The sequence below is a fragment of the Pinus tabuliformis genome, chromosome 7 (assembly GCF_031772625.1).
Source record: "Pinus tabuliformis cultivar Carrire ecotype Pingquan chromosome 7, CPIR1, whole genome shotgun sequence".
NCBI lineage: Eukaryota > Viridiplantae > Streptophyta > Pinopsida > Pinales > Pinaceae > Pinus > Pinus tabuliformis.
Window position 1 is genome coordinate 1744235590 of NC_142293.1, and position 19739 is coordinate 1744255328.

Here is a 19739-nt window from a genome sequence, read left to right on the forward strand (position 1 = left end):
GTTACCACACAAATCTCTTCCCAACTATCATCTCATGAATGCACCATCCTCTTAGTAGACATGTGGAGGCACTTGTTGAGAATATCTGCACTTTTAAGGGCAAGCATTAGTGAAGTGAATTGATATATGAGACGTCAGTATTGGCAATGTGCAAAGATATGAGACAATACTAGCAGAGTGCAGATTACAGACCTGCAGAAGCAATGCATATATGGGGCAATCTTTCTTGTACTCTTAAGATGTGCAAAACTAGAAAGGATATTATTACCATCCACGCATATTCAAAATAGAAAGCATTCCGTCTGGCTTCTGCTCATCGCGCTGCATACGATAATGAACTAGCTGCCACTGAGAAGTAGAGCTGGGTTAACAAATCTAATAAGAGAGTGGAAACCACGACAGCTGGAATGCAAATGTTAGCTGCTTTACCCTACAACAAACAAAAAAAATTGAACTCATAAAGGCCTCTGCAGATACTTGAATAAAATAGATCCTAGAATTGCAGTAAATTATACTAAACCTTTAAGTCTATGGATTTGATCTCGAAGCCGGGATTACAGATACGACGTTAGGCTCCAGACTAATCGCTAAATTCTCAAAGCTTCGTGCTAATTGCAGTTCATCAAGACTGAGCTGGAATGTGCCATTCCCAATTTCTGCCATTTTCTCCAAGATAAAAGCTGCAGGATCCGTTCCATACATGATTGTATGCAATATCAACTTTGGCTCTGTCTTCTTCAATTTATTCACAAAAAAAAGAGGATCTTGTCCATCATTGTTTCCACCATCGCTCAAGAAAATAATTATTGGTTTCTTCTTCTCCACATTAGGATCATTCGAACCCCGACAAATTACCTCCTCTGCCATTGTCAAACCAGAAGAATAACTAGTTGCCCCCCATGCATCATATTGAAGAAGACCATCCACTATATCTTCTTTCATCTCTTGCCTTTCTAGGGCAAGAGTTGCTGTATCATCAAATAGAACCACAGATACAGAATCATCGCTAGAGGTTCTAAGCCGAGTCTTAATGAATCTATCAATAGACTCATACACACAGCCCAACCTACAATTGTGACGAGGAATACATTTGGCCAAGTTTGGTCTTATATCAGGAGTAGACATTGAACCAGACCTGTCAATAACAAAAACCACGTGATGCGGTACATTCTTCAAATGGTCACAGAGAAAACGGTGACCATCTGCAGTTATGTGGCCTCCAGAGGATGGCGTTGAAGTTCTTTGTACAGGGGCATGCCATAATTTCTCTGCGCAATAAGATTTTGTGGAACTACCATCAGTGTCTTTATGCTCCTCTGACCTGCAGAGATGATTGCATAGAGCAAACTCTTTCTGATCTTCTTCAGTACAGGGATCTTCAAACCGCATTTGCATCCAGTAAGTCTCATGGGTAAGTTCATCTTTTGGGACATCCACATCTGGGCCATATTTTCTTGTCTCATGCCGAGAGCCATCATAGATATGACTTGTGCAAGGCAAACCATCGTTCATGGGACAAGGAATTAAATGAATGTGACCCCGACCTTGTGCTTTACAATGCAGGTTACACATTTCTGCCACACTAGATTCCCCCCAAGCATACTTTCTACCCTGGATATCGAATTCTTCCTGGTCTGATGCAAAATTGACATTCCTCATGTTCCCATGAACAGTATTATGCAAACCAGTGTGATCAATAGGTTTTGGACAAAAATACCCGCAAGCTTGACATCTAGCGTTACAGTGATGCACAACATCTGGATTTTGTGTGTGAAGATGCACACCATCATGGGATGTTTTAAAAGGTGGAATGTCAATGCAACAATTCTTTTTCTTACCATTTTGTTCAGATAAATGTATGTACTCAAAGGAACCTCTTCTGCCCTCAAATGAGCGCGTGTGTCGCACAAGTTCAGTGAGAATTTCACAAATTCCATCGGCTTCACATTCCTTACGACAACCATGCTTCTCACAACACAGATGTTCATCACTTGTCAATTCATGGAAGTGATCTTTGTAACCACAGCTCCTAGGACACCCCTCCATGATGCAATCTTTGGGACAAAACCTTTCATGACAGGCATGTTTATCATGATCCCCAAGCTCAATCTGTATGACACAGGGATTTTTGCAGCTCGGAAGGGAACATTTCATGTTACACAAATGTTGTGATGAATTGCACTTATGAGTACCTTCATGTCCGACTGTCAAGCAACAAGATTTGCTGCAATTGGATGATTTGTCAAATAAAGAACATATCTCGGCACATGTATGATTTTTCATTTTGCAATCATGATTCCCTTCATGGCCTGCCAAATGCTTACATTCCTCCACTTCATTTTCCTGGTCTTGGTGTAATTCGAGAGAACAATACGTGCACTTCTCAGCGCAAACATGGTTACCCATACAAGAGTGATCAGAGGAATGACCTTTCTCTAAAACACATCGCCAAAAGCAAACAGAACATTTGCAACCACATACAGAGAGTCCCTGTTTCAATTCTGCAAGAGCTAGAACTGCCTCCAGTTGCAACTTTTGCACATCATCATTCCCAGAAAATTCTGCGGTGTTGCAGCGAAGCCACCTTTGAACTCGATCACACTGTCTATCAGCCAAAGCCTCTATGAAGTCTTGAAACGTAAAGTGCCATAAATCACCACTTTCGCCTCTTCTATCCGAGACTCCATCTTGTATTGATCTAAGATGACTCAAAATCCGATCTTTTGACGTAGATTCATCTAGAGGCGCAAGCTCGAGGCCAGTATCTTGCAAGTCAATGGAGAGATCCCGAAGTACTAGTGGAGCATCACTTACCTCTTCCTGAGAGTCAAAATTCGTAAGTATCTTTTTGGCTCCTGCCACAGAAATACATCCTGCCTTAACAGCAGAAACCAAGATCCCACGAAGGATATCCACCTGCATGGCAACACGTTTCATATCTACAGAGGTCCAATCCTTCACTGCCATCTGGGACATGACAAGCTTCAAATCTGTCAAGAAGGCACGGCCACTCTCATAACTATGTCCCAACTCTTCTACAGTCAAAGCAATATCAAATAGGCTTTCTTGATGATATTCTCTTCGAGTAAAAGGAGCCATTGCAGCAAGTTCAACCACTCCTCCATACATCTTGGTAAGAAAGTTTTCACGAGATCTTTGACAAATTTGGAGAAGTTTCTGACGGAATTCATCTTTTAATTCCTCTACATCAGAGACATCAACATCCTTGATAGCTATGTAGAACACTCCTTTGAATAGTTTTTTATCTTCCTTCACCAAACTTACCCCACTTTGGAATCGCTGAAAGATAACTTCCGTCTCCTTGTCAAGATGAAAATCCTGAATAAGAAGCAAGTATCACAATTGGTAATTAATCTTTGTGTGGCTACAGTAACAGAAAGAAGAAAGCTAAGGCCACTATTTAATATGAGAAAATCAAATGGTAAACCAGTAAAAGCAAACGAATAAGACAGTTCTAAAAACAAACCTTCTTGTTGAATATTGTTAAATTACTCAAGGCAGCATTTAGGACTGAGAGTAACATATCTTCTTGCTCTGTTCTCTCAAAACTGCCTAATCCCTCGAAGTCCATCAATACATAGAGGCACTCTGAGTCCATTCGAACTGTCATCCACACTCCATCAGTGCATCTCCCCCCAGCTACATCGAAAAGCGAGCCAGATAAATGGTTTAATAAGAATGATTTACCACTACTCTGTTTGCCCATTGACGAGACAACCTTGATTTTACCATCCCACTGACTCAGGACAGCATCATACAAGCCGAAGCGCAACAAAGTTGCCAGTGATATGCTATCTGCATAAGTGAGGTGTGGAGGTATTTGAAGCCCATCAAGCAAGGGCTGTAATCCATTGTTTTCAGCACGAGTTATTTGGACGGGTACAAGACATATAAGTTGACGGACCCAGTTTCCCAAAGGCTTTTTTAGATAGTGAGGGAGTGAGAGATGTAGAGTGTTTGAGTCACAACTTTCAGACATTTGAACTTTGAATTGAATCCTGAGATTTGAAAAGTCCTTTCCTTTTTCTTGCTTTAACCGCCCAATAACATTCTTCAAGTATTCTTCATATTTCCCTTGCCCTCTGTCTTTTCCAAAGGTGGTGTCTCTTGACTTGAGCAAAACATGGAGGTTGAGATCCCTGATACTCCCTCTAAATAGCGCGGGATCAACTGCAAATTTATCAAAAATGTGATAGATGTAGTCTAACGTAGCACTACTAGTATTCTGAGAGTCCCGGTCCATGGCATTCTTATGATCTCTTTCTGAGGTAGATTTTTGTTTTCCTAATTCTTCAAACTCCAAAGCTTCTGTCGCTGAGACTAGATTCAATATTTTAGAAGAAAAGCTAGGTACAACATCAGAGTATACAACAAGGTGAATCTGAGAACCATAATATACAAGCTTCACCTGTAAATCACGAACATCTTCCACATTTATATTCAATGAAATGTTCTTCAAGAAAGACATGGCATCGCCTAACATGTAAACTTTCAGCTCAAATTCCGACGTGGGCTTGTTTTCTTGTGCAGCTCCTTGAGCAGAAGATGAAGCACATTCTTCTTTTTGATCTGAAAACTTTGCAGGTGTGTGGAAAACGAAGAGAAAGGAGCCATCCCCTGAAATGAAAGCATTTAAAAAGTCTGATGAGAGTGTCATAATCTTAGGCTTCATCAATGGCCGGTGATGGAGTTCTGCCACTCTCAGCCTGTTTGTGTCGTCAACTAAAACCATTTCACCTTTCCCGGGAACACACTGCATCCATTTTATATTTGTGCTTCCAGAAAACAAGTTGAGCATGATTACAACGCCTGTCCAATCTATATTCCGGAATGATTCATCAAACTTGTATATTACAGCCTTGGAACGCTGTGCATCATATAAAGCCAGGAATCTGGTCCGTTCATCAAAAGCTACCAACTCAAAACCCCTTTTAAATGAGTGAAGAAGATTTCTCCCATGTAGAAATTGTCCAATTTTGGGCGACATGTACAAGTCCAGCCTATTATGTTCTTTATCGTGAAGAAAAACAAGCAACTCACCAGATTTCAGATATGCAACCTTTTTCAGATTTTCTATCTCAGGATCACAGCACACCAATTCAAAAGGGTTCGAGCAAGAGGGTATAATGCAATGCATTGGATTTAAGTTTAACTCGTCTAAGTCCTTTTTGTTTGGTGGCAACTCTACAATCATCCATTGTATATCGGGCTTCTCTTCTTCCTCGCTGGAGATTTCTAACGTATAATTTGCTCTTGAAATAGAGCAGCTTGTAATATGCATACGTTTTCCGTTGTCTCTTCTTTGGGATAGTTTTTTCTTTGTTTCAGTCAGAAAGTTTTCCTCTTCAGTTTTCAATTCCTGCTCCTGAAGTGTCTCCTTTGCTTTTTTTTGGGATTCAAATTTGCTCATAAGCAGGGGCTGGATATCCTTCATAATCATTGATAGGATGTTTCCTCTGAATTCTTCGTTTGCATTTTTGTATGTAGATGAACAAAGATTTTTCCATTTTTCATTGGCAAAAACAGCACCTACCAAATTCTCATCAAGTTTGAAACCATTCCACTTTCTTTTCCACTGCACACAAGACTCTTGCAACTCCGGTGACCGGTCCGCTTTCCCATTTTCTATTTCAGCCAAAATATTATCAAGGCTACCTGAAGTCAGAAACTGTTCCATGTTACTGAAATTCTTTACTTGGTCTAACTCGGCGTTGCTAGTGAGGAAGACCAAGAAAAGCCGTTTCTCAATTGTGAAATCTCTCTGCCATTGTTGCTTTTGTAGTTTGTTTATAATAGGCTGACCAAAGCTCTTCATCTGCTCTGAAATGCCATCGCTCAGAAGGAAGCTCAAGAAAACAACGTTCTGTGCGAGGGTTAGTAATCTTTTAGGAACAAAAGATTTTACCCATTCACGGACCGCATCTTCTGAAACTTCGAGAATCCCTTTTAACGTTCTTTCACTTTCAACTTTCAGAATAAGCTGCTCACCTGACACTACAGGGCGTTTCTCTGTAACTCCAGATTTGCTAAATCTCGCTTTTTCTGTCTTGCGGCCACCTTTATGTTCCAACATAATTGAGTCCGAAGACTTTCCAGATTTTCTAACGATGAATGCTGAATCCCTTGAGTCCACCCCATCTGTTGGATGAAACTTAATCTCCGAGCCATCAAAAAGCTCTTTCTCTTTCTGCCTAACCCAACTACTAAGTTTGTTTACTATTTTTTTTGGATCAAAATAGCTTTCCCCTTCACGGGGTGCATCTTTCGAGGCTTCTACAGTCCCTGTTAACGTTCTTTCATCTTGAAATTTCAGAATAAGCTGCTCACCTGACACCACAGGGCGTTTCTCATTGACTCCAGATTTGGTAAACCTTGCCTTTTCTGTCTTGCCAATTTTATCTGTGCACCTCAACATAACCTCTTCTTCCAACATAACCGGGTGAGCAGACTTTCCAGATCTTTCAACGATGAATCTTGTGTCCATCCCATCCGTCGGACGAAACTTGGATGTCTTCTTCCCACGATATTTGCCATTCCAAATGGTAGCCAACTGATTTTCCAGCTGCTGGAGCGGATTTTTTGGAATATGATCAATTTTCTGAGCTGCAACACGCCCCCTCTCTTCAGATTCCGAATCTGATAAATATCGAATATAACCGCAATACTCGGGTAGAACGTGGAGAAAAGTTTGCAATATTTGCTCCACTAATTCGTTCAACTCCGACTGAATATCGAACTTTTGATTTTCTGCACGGCGAACCCGAAAGGAATCTTTCAATTCTGTATAGCTCTGTGACTCTGGCAATGTAGCATACTTTAAAAGAGAAACGAAGTCCACATTGCTGAGCCTAGTGTAATCAAGATCATAGTCTTTGGACAGTGTCTGTAACTCAGACGCAAGTGCAGCAACCTGACCATTTTTCTTTTGAGGTTTTGCATACTTTCTTGACCCTCTATAATTGGGAGTGAGAAAAGCACAGCGGTGATATCCTTCAGCAAAGAACATTGTCTGTTTAGGCATAACAGTTGGCCTAGTACTGATATGCCTTCCTATGTTTAGGTGGAAACCAGACGAAACTGTGACATCATTTCGGAATTTCTTAAGTTTCTCCGTTCGTCTTGGACGTGTCCTCAAAGAAGTGGTGCCGCTGACCACAGAATCAGCCGGAGTTGCTGCAAGAAGATTATGATCTTCAACGCACACATAAACATCATCACAAAGGTCCACTACATAGCGTATAAAATTGCATGAAACATTTTTCCTTGATGCATCTTTGAGATGGGTTTCTTGATGCCAATAGAGAACAATGATGACTTCCTCCATTTGCCTGCCTCAAACTTTTCTTCCTCCATTTGCTTATGAATCGAATAATCTATCGCGCCCATTTCTTTCAATATTCTACCCATCGTTCTCTTGTCCCCATAGAAGCCAACTGCGGGCAACGATACTTGATTCAAGGACTTAAAATCGATTCTGATATCAGGATACTCATGGTTATCTGCAGAATTGGGTAAAACTCTATTGTACAGGCCCAAAATCTGTTCTTCTGGAAGATGGACCTTGTCTACAAAGCTCAATTCCTGCTTGTCAGATACAATCTTCATAATTTGAAAGAGAGGACCTTCGGGAATCTTATTTGCAACTTGATCAGCAACAGCAGTCTGGCCCTTTAGTATATCAAGTTGATTAAGGTCTTCAGAATCCTTCGATGCTTCTGGGGATAACGGCTTAACAGCATGTGGTAGTGGTGAGATCTCATCTGCAATATTGGCTTCTGGAAGCCGGTTATCAACTGAGGGTTCCAAAATCCCAGACCCAGTGGGCATTCCTTCTCTATTTTTTGGTGAAACAGAGCTCTTCTCTATAATGCCAACGTCATCATGAGCAAGCTCACTGACACTCTGTTCTTCCGGCATCTCACTTGGCGCATTGAACATTTCTTCCAACTCACTTGAGCATTCAGAGGGAGTGAACATTTCTTCTTCTTCCTCCATCTTACCTGATAAGTCTGATAACTGAGAAGCATCCATTGTTAGTAAAAATAATCTGCAAAGATTATAAAAGAGAATCCCTTCATAAATTGATCAAATCATAGATAAATAAATAAATGAAGTTGTAATTATATATTAGAGTCAAATAATTTTATTTAAATATGTTAATTCAGTAGTTTTAATAATAAATCAGGTTTAATTTTAATATTAAAATATTATTGGTTCAATTATATAGATTAAATGGTTCATAAATGGATATGCATTTATTATATTTATAATAAGTAACCAAATACTTATTTTATTATACATTCATTAAAACTAATTAAATTATTTTAAATTATTATTATTGTTATTATGCTGCCTTAAATTATTATTATTATTATTATGTTAATTAAATTTGTTTGGCAGGATTATTGATTACAAAAATAGAATAGTAATAATGAAAATTGCTAAAGTTAAAAAGCTTTTGGTAGAGTAATTTTGGAAAAAATTGTTTGTGTGTTTTTCCTCAATTATAACACTTATAAAAATTGCTTTACCTAAGATACCTTTGTTTTATTTAGTTCAAATAGTAACTTGAAGCATCTCCTCATGCCTATTGCCGTGATTGTTGACTACAAACGTAGAATAGTAATAATGAGAATTGCTAGAGAAAAAAAGCTTTTGGTGGAGTAACTCTCAGAGAATTTGTTTGTGTGTTTTTTTCTTGATTATAATACTTATAGAAGTGGCCTTACCTTGGACACCTTTGTTTTAGTTAGTTCAAATAGTAACTTGAGGCATGTCCTAATGCCAAAAGGATAAGATCTATTAGAACTCAAAGGAATAGTTGAGACTCAATTTTTTAAGCTAACATGGAATTTGACTATAATAATTGGCTTAATAATATCCAAAAATTTAGTTGATAGTCTAATAGGGCATTATTATCACCATTACATAAATTTATTTTGAGCATTTCTCCAATGATTTTCATTAGAAACATAGCACGAAAAGACCATTCTTCCACCAAAATTAGTATAGGGAATTGGATTAGGTATATTTCATATTATCATCATTACATAAATTGTTTCTAAGGTTTCTCCAATGATTTTTATTAGAAACTTAGCCGAGAAAGACCATTCTTCCACCAAAATTAATATAGGGAATTGGATTGAATACATTCCACCAAAAAAAAGAAAAGAAAAATTCTCCATATTAATGGAAAAATAAGCATGTATAAAATAATTGATAGTAATCCATGAAGCATAAATATAAAGATAAACCTTAATATGTATAGAATTTTTGTAGTTTGAACTAGTTTTCTAATAACATGTAAGTCCATGGTAAGAAAAGAGGGATTTTTTTGGAAATGAGAACTCAATTAGAAAGGATACACTAATTCAAAAATCTTCTTAGTGAGTTTTAATAAGGTGAGAAATATTTTTTTGTATTGAAGAAACATGAAACTATGATCATCATTTGTAGAATCATTATCCTTGGATTGACTAGAGTTGGGATGATCTAGTCCAAGCATATTGTCCTAGCCATGTAATTGGATAGCTTCATCTTTGTTCTCTCTTTTACATTCATGCTTGAGCTTATTGGTTGTTTCATAATCAGGAGCTACTTTCACAATTTTCTCAATTACCTTATTGACTCTAGAGTACACAATGTCAAAATTAACTACAACAATATTATTCTAGGTAATAAGATAATTGTTTTATAGTGCTTGGGTATTTGATTATTTTGATTATTCTCATTGATGGCGGGGCATTTGACTAAATGACTATGGTTCGCTCAAATGGGGGAATTATTCATAACTAGCTACATTCTAAGACCCAGGTGAAAAAATTATAGGAATTGGGTTGCATTCAAGCATTGGGCCAAATCATAGTAAAAGGTGTATCAATAGCTTTAGGGTAACTAAAGACCATATTGGATTGAAAGTCTTCTTGAGATAGGGGTAGAAACAAATTTGGTTCCTTGTAAGACTTTGTGAACTATGGATTAGTATCAACAACAAGAGGACTTGGAGAATGAGGAATTTATATATGAAGTAGGCTGACCAAAGAAAGATAATTGTCTTTTAAACATGATTTAGTTTTTGGGATCTTATTATAACTAAATGCGATACGTTAATGAAAAGAAAGATGAAAGATAGATATGTTAAACATGATTTAATTTTTGGGATCTTATTATAACTAAATGCGATACGTTAATGAAAAGAAAGATGAAAGATAGATATATTAAAACGAGACGGGTAAAAAATAAATTTATTTTTCATTTTTCATTTCATTGAAGTTATTCGATTCAATTTTTTCAATTTCGATCTTTCTTTTCAATGAAGTTAAGCATTTATCTTTTATTTAAGTAAAGCAAGCATTTATTTTCGACATGATCAGAATAATGGTCTTTAATTTATTTATTGATTTATATATGATTAGAATAATGGTTTTCACTTACTCTGTTTTTATGGTTTTTTTTTTTATAAGTTAAGTTTTTTTGTTTTGTTTTAATTTAAAAATATACAGGAATATTTTATTTAAATAAATAATTAAAATATTATTTATATATCTATTGAATGATAATGAATAATTTTTATTTTTATATTAAATTGATTTGTCCAATATTAAGAAGGTAAATGATGGGATGGAGTTTTTTAGAATTTTAGAATTTTTATGCTCAAAGAAGATTATAAGTATTTCAAGATTACCATAGTTTTGTTGAATAGAACAATTGGAAGTTGGGTGTTCCACAAATATTTTAAATTTGACGAGTATATACATGACATTCTAAGAGAGTGTTTTTTTATCTTCAACCCTTTGAGCCTCACAAAGGTGAGAGTGTAATGAATGTAATATTGTTATATTACAATTAATGTAATTAAATCCCATGTACAGATGCCCCACTAAAAAATACGACTTAGAAGCTTTGCAAATTACACACACATTATTGTCTTCTTCTTTTAACCATCATTGAAGAATAAAAGAATTACATGTTTATTTAAGTACTTTTCCCGAGGAAAGCAATCTGCTAAAAACCCCAATGCCTGCTTGCATTAATATGATGAATAGAGATGTATTACAATTGCTTTGCTCAACTTAGCACACCCTGCAAGTGAATAACCTATCTCTCTGCTCACTGAGAAGCTCTGACCCAGACTTAGTCAATTTTTGCCTCTGCTTGAGCCCCTATTTGCTTGCGCAATTCCTTGAAAAATTAGGCCCCTTTTATTTAGGAATTTCTCCAAAATTGATTGTGCAATTCCTCAGGTTGATCATCAGGTTGCATGCAACACCTGTACACTCCAGAATAGTCTACAACTGATGTTACATTGCCTTAGAATCTCCACCTCGACTGGGTAACTCAAATTCTCTGCATGCATTAGCTATTTTGGGCTGATTGATCAGTTAATTGGATGATCACTAAGTTAGACTGAAGTCAAACTATACAACTAACCTTCCACTAGTTCCTCCAACAGTTGGAACTAGTTTAACTGAACACAACTTAATATAACTAAATTAGATTGCTACAAATTAGCAATCACTCATGCTTAACTGAACTCAAGCCCTCCAACTCGAATTAATTGAGTTAACTGAGTGAAAAGTGCCATGTCACCTCAGTTAACTACCTCCAAGATTTTTGCTGATGTGGAAATTCGAATTTTCTCTAAATTGACCAAGGCAAAGTCAAACTGAGATTTTCTTGCTGCATTTTCAACACTCCCTCTCAGCAAGAAAGGGATTATCAACCATCCCTATCCTTCCCCTATGGAACTTGAACTTCCCTCTTGACAAGGCCTTTGCCAAAATTTCTACATCTTGTTCCTTTGTCGGAATGTGTTCTAGCAACATTATTTGCCTCTGCACACAGTCCTATAAATGGTCATATCAGATATCTATATGCTTGGATTGATCATGAAATACATGATTTTCAGAGAGCTTGATGCAGCTATGATTATTATAGTAGGTCACAATTGGATCCATCATTTGACCAAATATTCCCACAAGTATCTTTCTCATCCAGATCACCTCACATGTTGCTTGACTTGCAGCCATGTATTCTGCTTCTACCAAAATGTGCGCCACAGATATTTTCTTCCTGTTGTACCAGGAAACAATTGCAGACCCAACACTAAAAATTCAACCTGGTCTACTCTTTCGGTCTAATGGACTCCCCGCCCAATCTGCATCTATGAAGCCAAACAACTTCACTCCCTCTGTTCGTTTGTTCCATAGTCAAAACTAGGTAGTGCCTCTGAGGTACCGTAAAACATGCTTAGATGTCTTCAAAAATAATTTGGTTGGCCTAACCATAGCTTGACTCAGCTCGTTTACTTCATAACACATATTTGGTCCTGTGTTCACAAGATACATCAGTGATCCCACTAGCTTTCGATAAATGGTGGCATCCACTTCTTCACCTGAAGTGGCATCCTCCTTCCTCTAGTTGGTCACTAGAGGAGTCTCCATGGGTTTACAACTATCCATGCAAAATCTTTGTAGTATCTCATTTGCATACTTTCCTTGAGAGACAAACACTTCCCCATCGCCTTTCCATACTTCCAACCCTAGGAAGTAGTGCATGAGACCCATGCCCTTTATTTCAAATTCCCTTGTAAGGTCCTCCTTGCAAGATATGATCAACTACTCATCACCAATTAAAATCAAACCATCAACATATAAGACATTAATCAACAATTTACCTTCTACAAAGATGTGATAGAGGTTTGCATCCGCTTGACTTTTGGTGAAGCCCAAATATGTGAGATAGATGTCGATCCTGGTGTAACAAGCATGGGGTGCTTGTTTGAGATCGTACAACCCTCACTTGAGTCTGCACATGTGAGACTCATGATCAAATGTCTCAAAGCCTTCTGGTTGCTTGATGTACACCTCCTCCTCAATAACCCCATTGAGGAATGTTGTTTTTACATCCATTTGGTGGGTCTTCCACCCCATCTGTGCAGAAAGTGCACAGATTGATCTAATGGATGAGTACCTTGCTACAGGAGCAAATGTCTCCTCATATTCAATTCCATCAACTTGAGAGTACCCCTTGGCCACAAATATGGCCTTATACTTCTTTATGCTTCCGTCTTCTACATGTTGAACCTTGAAGATCCCTCTTGAACCCACAACTAATTGATCTGATAGTCTTGGGACCACTTCCCAAACATTGTTCTTTACAATGGATTAATATTCCTCCACCATTTCATTAACCCATACAGGCTATTTTTTCCTTGAAAGAGGATGGCTCAGTTTCTACAAGCTCAATTGTTAGAGCCATGTAGCTAGTGTACCAATCAGGTGACCTTCTCTGCCTACACTAATTTGAAGGAGCATCCACATTCTCCCTTGCATCCTTCACAAGTCTTTCAGCTTCCCTGGTTCTTTTCATGCCTTCTCTAGGTGTTCTGCTTGATTGGTTGGCTCCACCCTCTACTCCTCCACTTATGGCTTCTTTACAACTTCCTGAGGTTCCTACTTTGGAGCTAAAATCTCCTCTTCTAGTGGGAAATGAAGTTCCCTCTCAAGAGAGCAACACATCACTTTCTCCTAAACAAACTTTACATCCCTTTGCACAATTTTCATTATGAGGGATGGAAAGTACACACGATAGTTGTGAGGAGTTTCTGTGTAACCCAAAAATACTCCTAACTTTGTTGTCGACTCAAGCTTCTTCCTTGATTATTTGGATACATGGCAGTAAAAAGAGGCTCCAAAAATCCTGAAGTGTGACACATCCAACTTTCTCCCCGAGAAAGCTTCCTCCGGTGTAATCATGCCAAAAATCCGATGAGGACTCTGGTTCTTCAAATAGACTGATGTGTTGCATGCCTCATCTAACAAATGTAGAGGTAGGCCTTGGTCATGCAACACAACCATTGTTGCTCCCATAATTCTACGATTCTTTCTCTTAGCCACCCCATTCTGTTGTGATTTTGGGGCGTTTTCAACTCTCATTGAATGCCTCCATTATCGTTTTTGATAGCCTCCACCTTCTTGTCAGCTTATTTCTCAACCAGTGCCTTGAATTCTACGAACTTGGAGAATGCCTCATCTCTCTTCTGCATGAAGAATACCCAACACTTCCTTGAGAAATCATCAACAAATATAACATAGTACTTATTTCTAGCAGTGGAGGTTATCGAGAAAGGTCAACAGACATCAGAGTGGATCCTTTCCAAGATTGCATGTGCTTTGCTATCCTGATCATGGAATGTGGATTTTGAGTACTTACCCAAGGTACATCCTTTGCATATATCATGCTTCCCAAGTGCTCCTTTGAGGAGGCAAGTGGTTATTTGATGCATAATCTTCAAGGAACCATGGTGCAAATGACCAAGTCCTATGTGCCAAAGTTCACTGACATCGCGCCCCTGCACTTTCTCTGCCTTAGTGCTTAATGTAACACAGTCTTCCACATCTAGCTTATATAGGTTCTTCACACGAACCTCGATCTGCTTCACCTATCTCGTGGCTATGTGTCTCAGGAATGCTTTTCCTTTGCTAAAGATCACATCATAACCACGATCTTCCAAAACTGCAATAGAGATGAGATTTTTCTTTAAGCCCAGAATGAACATGACATCTTTGAGTTTGAGAGGGGAACTTGACCTCCTCTAAAAGGTGATTGTACCAATCTTGGTTGTATTGTACTTTCCATCATCCCTCATATCGATGTGCATCTCGAGATATTTCTCCTCCAGGTCACTGGAAAAATATCTACACCTTGCCATGTGGAATGAGGCACCAGAGTCTGTTAGGTCCCTATAATACTAGTGATTCCCCCATTACTATTGTCATTGTATCCCTTATTTTTATTGTTGTTCCCCTATTGTCCCCATATTGTTATTATTGTGCCCCATAGAATCCCACTATTGTTATTTTTGTGTCTTTATATTATTATTGTTAGGTTGACTTTGGTTATATTGTGACCCCTTAGACTCCTATATAGAAAGGAGGTTTTGTCATTTGAATCATCTAAGAATTGTTCATTTGTGTAATGTTAAGGAGGTTGCCCCCTCGAAGAGGCTTATTTCTAAGGCGTTGATCTATATTTTCTATATTTTTGTGAGCTGGTTTCATAATAGAGTCCAAGTACCACGCGCTCCCCATCATTGTGCTTGTCATGCATGCGATAAGCACAAATTCAAGCTTGAACTATGAAGCTAAGGCTTCACTTGTTGCTCTTCCTGAGGTCTTCTTGCTTTCATTTTTGTGTGGAAACTTCGTGGCATAGTTCCCGAATTCAAGAAAATGGAAGGATTTAGTTTTGGACAAATATTTCTTCTTGCCCCTTGGCTGAAATCTGGTTTGGTTTGAGATTTCTTCCCTTTTCCCTTCTTTCCCTTTCCAACTAGGGAAAATTTTAAGGATGAAAATATATCTTAAACTTTAGAAACCTTGGAGAATCTTACTAGTCCCTAATATACAAGCTATAAAATATTTGGTGTAAATATGCTCAAATTTATAATGATCGTATAATAGTCTCTATATAATTTTGGCGATCTTTAAGGTAAAAAAATTTAATACTGTAAAATTTGGGTGAACAATTTTTAGAAATAATGAAAATTGGCGATTTTTTTTTTCGAAAAAAGCATGGAAAATTAGGTCACCTGCAAATATTAGCCCCTAAAATTTTCCCTGTAAATTTCAACAAATGCAAAGTTTTCTTCATCCTTTCCCTTGGATGAAGTCCCATCTCTGCTATCCTGCCTTATTTTCTCATGTACCAAATCAGACCATAAGTGTTCCCAATTCGGTAGTTTCTCCCTCCCATTCACCAAATCTTGTTGGCTATGCCACCTCTTAGGAAGGCATAGAAGGGATAGGATTACAAAATCATCATCTGAAATGTAACACCAACTCCTGCAATCTCATCATGAACTTGTGTGAACTTGATTAGATATGGTTGAACAATGACATTCTTTTGCATCTTGATATTTCAAAGTTTATTCTTCAGTGCCAGTTTCCTATAGTCACTTCTATTCTGAAACAGACCTGTCAGTGCCTGCCACATTGCATAAGGAGTTTCTTTCCCATAGAGATTTCTTGAAAATGTGGTCTTGTACTCCCTGCAATATTATTCTCCTCACCTCGGCTACATATTTCTTCCATTGGGCTAGGTTATGGGCATCATCTTCCGCTGGTCTTGCAATATTTGTATTGATGTATTCTAGCAATCCATTTTCATCCAATACCACTTCCATGTGATCCTTCCATGTGATGAAATTACAGTTTCCTCTTAAAGCATACTCTAGCCTCAAACCATTGAAGCTCATCTTCCCAACTCTGAAGAGATCCTGCTACACTAAATTTCAATTCGAACATATTGAGAAACAACTTCAAAATTCCTTCTCTAATGTGAATCCTACTCTGATATCATGTCAAAATTATGATGTAGATTTTTAATTGCTCATGAAGTTATAATAAAAATCACAAGAAATAAACCTACTCTATTGCTTTGCGGAAAGTAATTCACAATTTAGAACATCAATAAAAAACATGCAATGAGAAATAACACACATGCACACAATATTTTTCCTGGGTAAAGCAATCTGCTAAAATCCTTAATGCCTGCTTGCATTAATCTGATGAATACATATGTATTGCAATTGATTTTCTCAATTGAGTGCACCCTGCAAGTGAATAACCTATCTCTCTTCTCACTGAGAAGCTCTGACCTAGACTTAGTCAATTTGTGCCTTTGATTGAGCCCCTATTTCCTTGCACAATTCCTTGAGAAATTAGGTCCCTATTATTTAGGAATTTCTCCAAAATGGATTGCACAATTCCTCAAGTTGATCATCAGGTTGCATGTAACACCTGTACACTCCAGAATAGTCTACAAATTATGTTACACTGCCTTGAAATATCCACCTCATCTGGTTAACTCGAATTCTCTACATGCATTAGCTAATTTGGGATGATTGATAAGTTAACTGGATGATCACTGAGTTAGACTAAATTCACACTACACAACTGACCTTCCATTAGTTCCTCCAACAGTTGGAACTGGTTTAGCTGAACACAGCTTAATATAATTGAATTAGATTGCTACAAATTAGCAATCACGCATGTTTAACTTAATTCAAGCCTTCCAACTCGAATTAACTGAGTTAACTAAGTGACGAGTTCTATGTCACCTCAGTTAACTACATCCAAGATTTTTCCTAATATGGGAATTCGAATTTTGTCTAGTTTGACCAAGGCAAAGTCAAACTCATATTTTCTTGCTATATTTTCAACACTATTTCATGGAAAAGAGATTTAAAAAACCTATACTTTTAAAATGATGGGACCTGAAGACCTCATAACTTTAGATTTGAAATATTTTACTAATTTAGGAATTTTGATAGTAATCATGGATTTTTTTTTTTAAAACATGTACTTCTCTCGAAATGATGGAACTTTAAGACCCCAAAACTTTAAATTTGAAATGTTTTACTAAGATAGGGAAAAAAAATTTCTTTCTTAGCACCACATAAGAACCTATCACACACCCATTTTCAAGGTTTGAGCACCCATGTTCTGAGTTTGGCGAACCTATTTAAGAAAACGAACCTAGGCTGAAAGTATTGAGTACCAAGTTCTTATGGGAAGAACCTGGTTTGTATGGGTGCGTTTGGGAAGTACCCTGCAAGTGAATAACCTATCTCTCTTCTCAATGAGAAGCTCTGACCTAGACTTAGTCAATTTGTGCCTCTGATTGAGCCCCTGTTTCCTTCCACAATTCCTTGAGAAATTAGGCCCCAATTATTTAGGAATTTCTCCAAAATGGATTGCGCAATTCCTCAAGTTGATCATCTGGTTGCATGTAACACCTGTACACTCTAAGAATTGTTCATTTGTGTAATGTAAAGGATGTTTCCCCCTCGAAGAGGCTTATTTCTAAGGCATTAATCTATCTTTTCTATCTTTTTGTGAGCTGGCTTTATAACATTTGGTATCAGAGCTTTGGATTCTAGGGTTTCACTGCTCCAAACAGGTCATCGTGGAATTTCACTATAACTTTTTTTCTACAAAGTTTCAGAAGCTAAAAAAAAACCCATTTGAGAAGGAATCGGTCTAAACTTCGGGCCCAAATTTCTGATCTTGTATCACTATATTTTCAGATATATAATCTGAGGAAGTTAGGGTTTTTGCAGACTCTCGAATTACATTCCAAACAGGTGACCTTGGGAAAATCGTCATAACTTTCGCTCTGAGCATTAGATTGAATTTTCCTAAGAAGTTACAGAAATAGGACAGACTGTAGTTTTTTGGGCATCATTTTCAGAACCTAAGGTTGAAACAGTGACCCACGTCACGTCGTACAAGTTTGATGTACTGAACCTGTGTATACTCAGGTCATCGTGGGAGATTTGGCATAACTATTCATTGGAGAATCCAATCTTGATCAAACTTGTGAGGTTAGAAACATTACTCAGAGGGTTATCACAGGAAGAAATTTCAAACCTTGGAGATCCAAAATTATAGAGATACATCAGATCCAATATCGAGTTCCTACAAAGTGAAAAAAGGTGTGTAGTTTTTAAAATTTTTTGCATAAGCTTGGTTTGAAAAATTAGTTTGAAGGAATTGAAAGGGCATAGTGAAGCATTATTATCGGTAATTGATGCCTTGAAGAAAGAAAATGGAAACATCTAGTAAGCAACTTGAAAGCTCTAGCATGACTCATGAAAAAGAGGAAGAAATGCAACATGATATATCAAAATTACGAGACCAAGTGCAACAAATTTTACTCGCACAAAAGGTAACAGAAGCTAAGATGGATGGTTTAAAGAAATATGTAGAAGCTAAGATGTATGGCAGGGAAGCTAATATGGATGGTTTAAAGAAAGGTGTAGAAACTAAGATGAATGACATGGAAGCTAATATGGACAATGTGGAAGCTAAAATGGATGGCGTGGAAGCTAAGATGGATGATTTAAAGAAAGGCATGGAAGATTTGAAGACAAATTTGACAAAGTTTCTACAAGAAATGCTTACTAATGGGGAAAGGGTAGTAAAGGAAACTCATGATGAGAACAAAATAAATGTTAATCATGATTTCGTAGACTCTAGCGTTGGATCAAAGAACCACCATGTTCCAAAGACCGATATGAGGAAGTTTGATGGCAAGGATCCCGGAACATGGATACTATAGATGGAGCAATTTTTCGATCTCCATAATGTGAAAAACAGACAAAAGGTATGCATTTCAACTTTATATTTGGAACCAAATCAGTTTGTATGGTATCAATTGCTTTTCTCTCGTAAACAAATTTTCACTTGGGCTATTTTTACAGATGAAATGATAACAAATTATGAGGATACAAAAAGAAATAGTTCTTTTAGCCAATTGATAAATCTCAAAGAAAAGGGTTCAATGATGGAGCACATTGAGGACTTCCAAAAATTGAATATGAGGGTAAAAGATATTCCAGAGGGGCATATGATTGATGTGTTCATAGGGACTTGAAAAGATAACATCCAACATGAGGTTCGCCTTTGGGAACCAGATTCATTGGTGAAGGCATTTAGGTTGGCAAGAAAAATGGAAAGCAAAATTATGGCAACAAGGAAGCCTACCACTCACAATCATAAAGATGGAAGTGTTTCTGCCCCTAACCGTCCACAACCTACAAGGTTGACACCACAACAATTGGAAGAAAAAAGAGCAAAAGGGCTTTGTTACAGTTGTGATAACAAATACACTAAAGACCATAAGTGCGCTGAGAAGTAATTATTTTACATAGA

The 19739-nt window shown here is 37.5% G+C and overlaps 1 protein-coding gene across 1 annotated transcript; it reads right to left on the bottom strand.

Annotated features, from left to right (window-relative positions):
* Positions 1-214: 214 nt before the first annotated feature.
* On the bottom strand, positions 215-8052 carry LOC149255305 (uncharacterized). The gene is made up of 4 exons (XM_089455003.1): positions 7350-8052; positions 3488-7248; positions 521-3339; positions 215-348 (listed from the first exon to the last, which is right to left on the bottom strand). The coding sequence occupies exons 1-3, from the start codon at positions 8050-8052 to the stop codon at positions 529-531; spliced, it is 7275 nt and encodes a 2424-aa protein (XP_089311129.1). The 3' UTR covers positions 215-348; positions 521-528.
* Positions 8053-19739: the final 11687 nt, after the last annotated feature.

What these genes read in the sequence shown, in the direction of transcription:
- LOC149255305 (XM_089455003.1), bottom strand. Translation starts at nt 8,052, where the DNA reads ATGGATGCTTCTCAGTTATCAGACTTATCAGGTAAGATGGAGGAAGAA. An exon ending in GGAAGAAAAGTTTGAGGCAG is followed by an intron (nt 7,249 to 7,349) that starts GCAAATGGAGGA and finishes TACGCTATGTAG; the next exon opens with TGGACCTTTGTGATGATGTT. An exon ending in TAACAATATTCAACAAGAAG is followed by an intron (nt 3,340 to 3,487) that starts GTTTGTTTTTAG and finishes CTTCTTATTCAG; the next exon opens with GATTTTCATCTTGACAAGGA.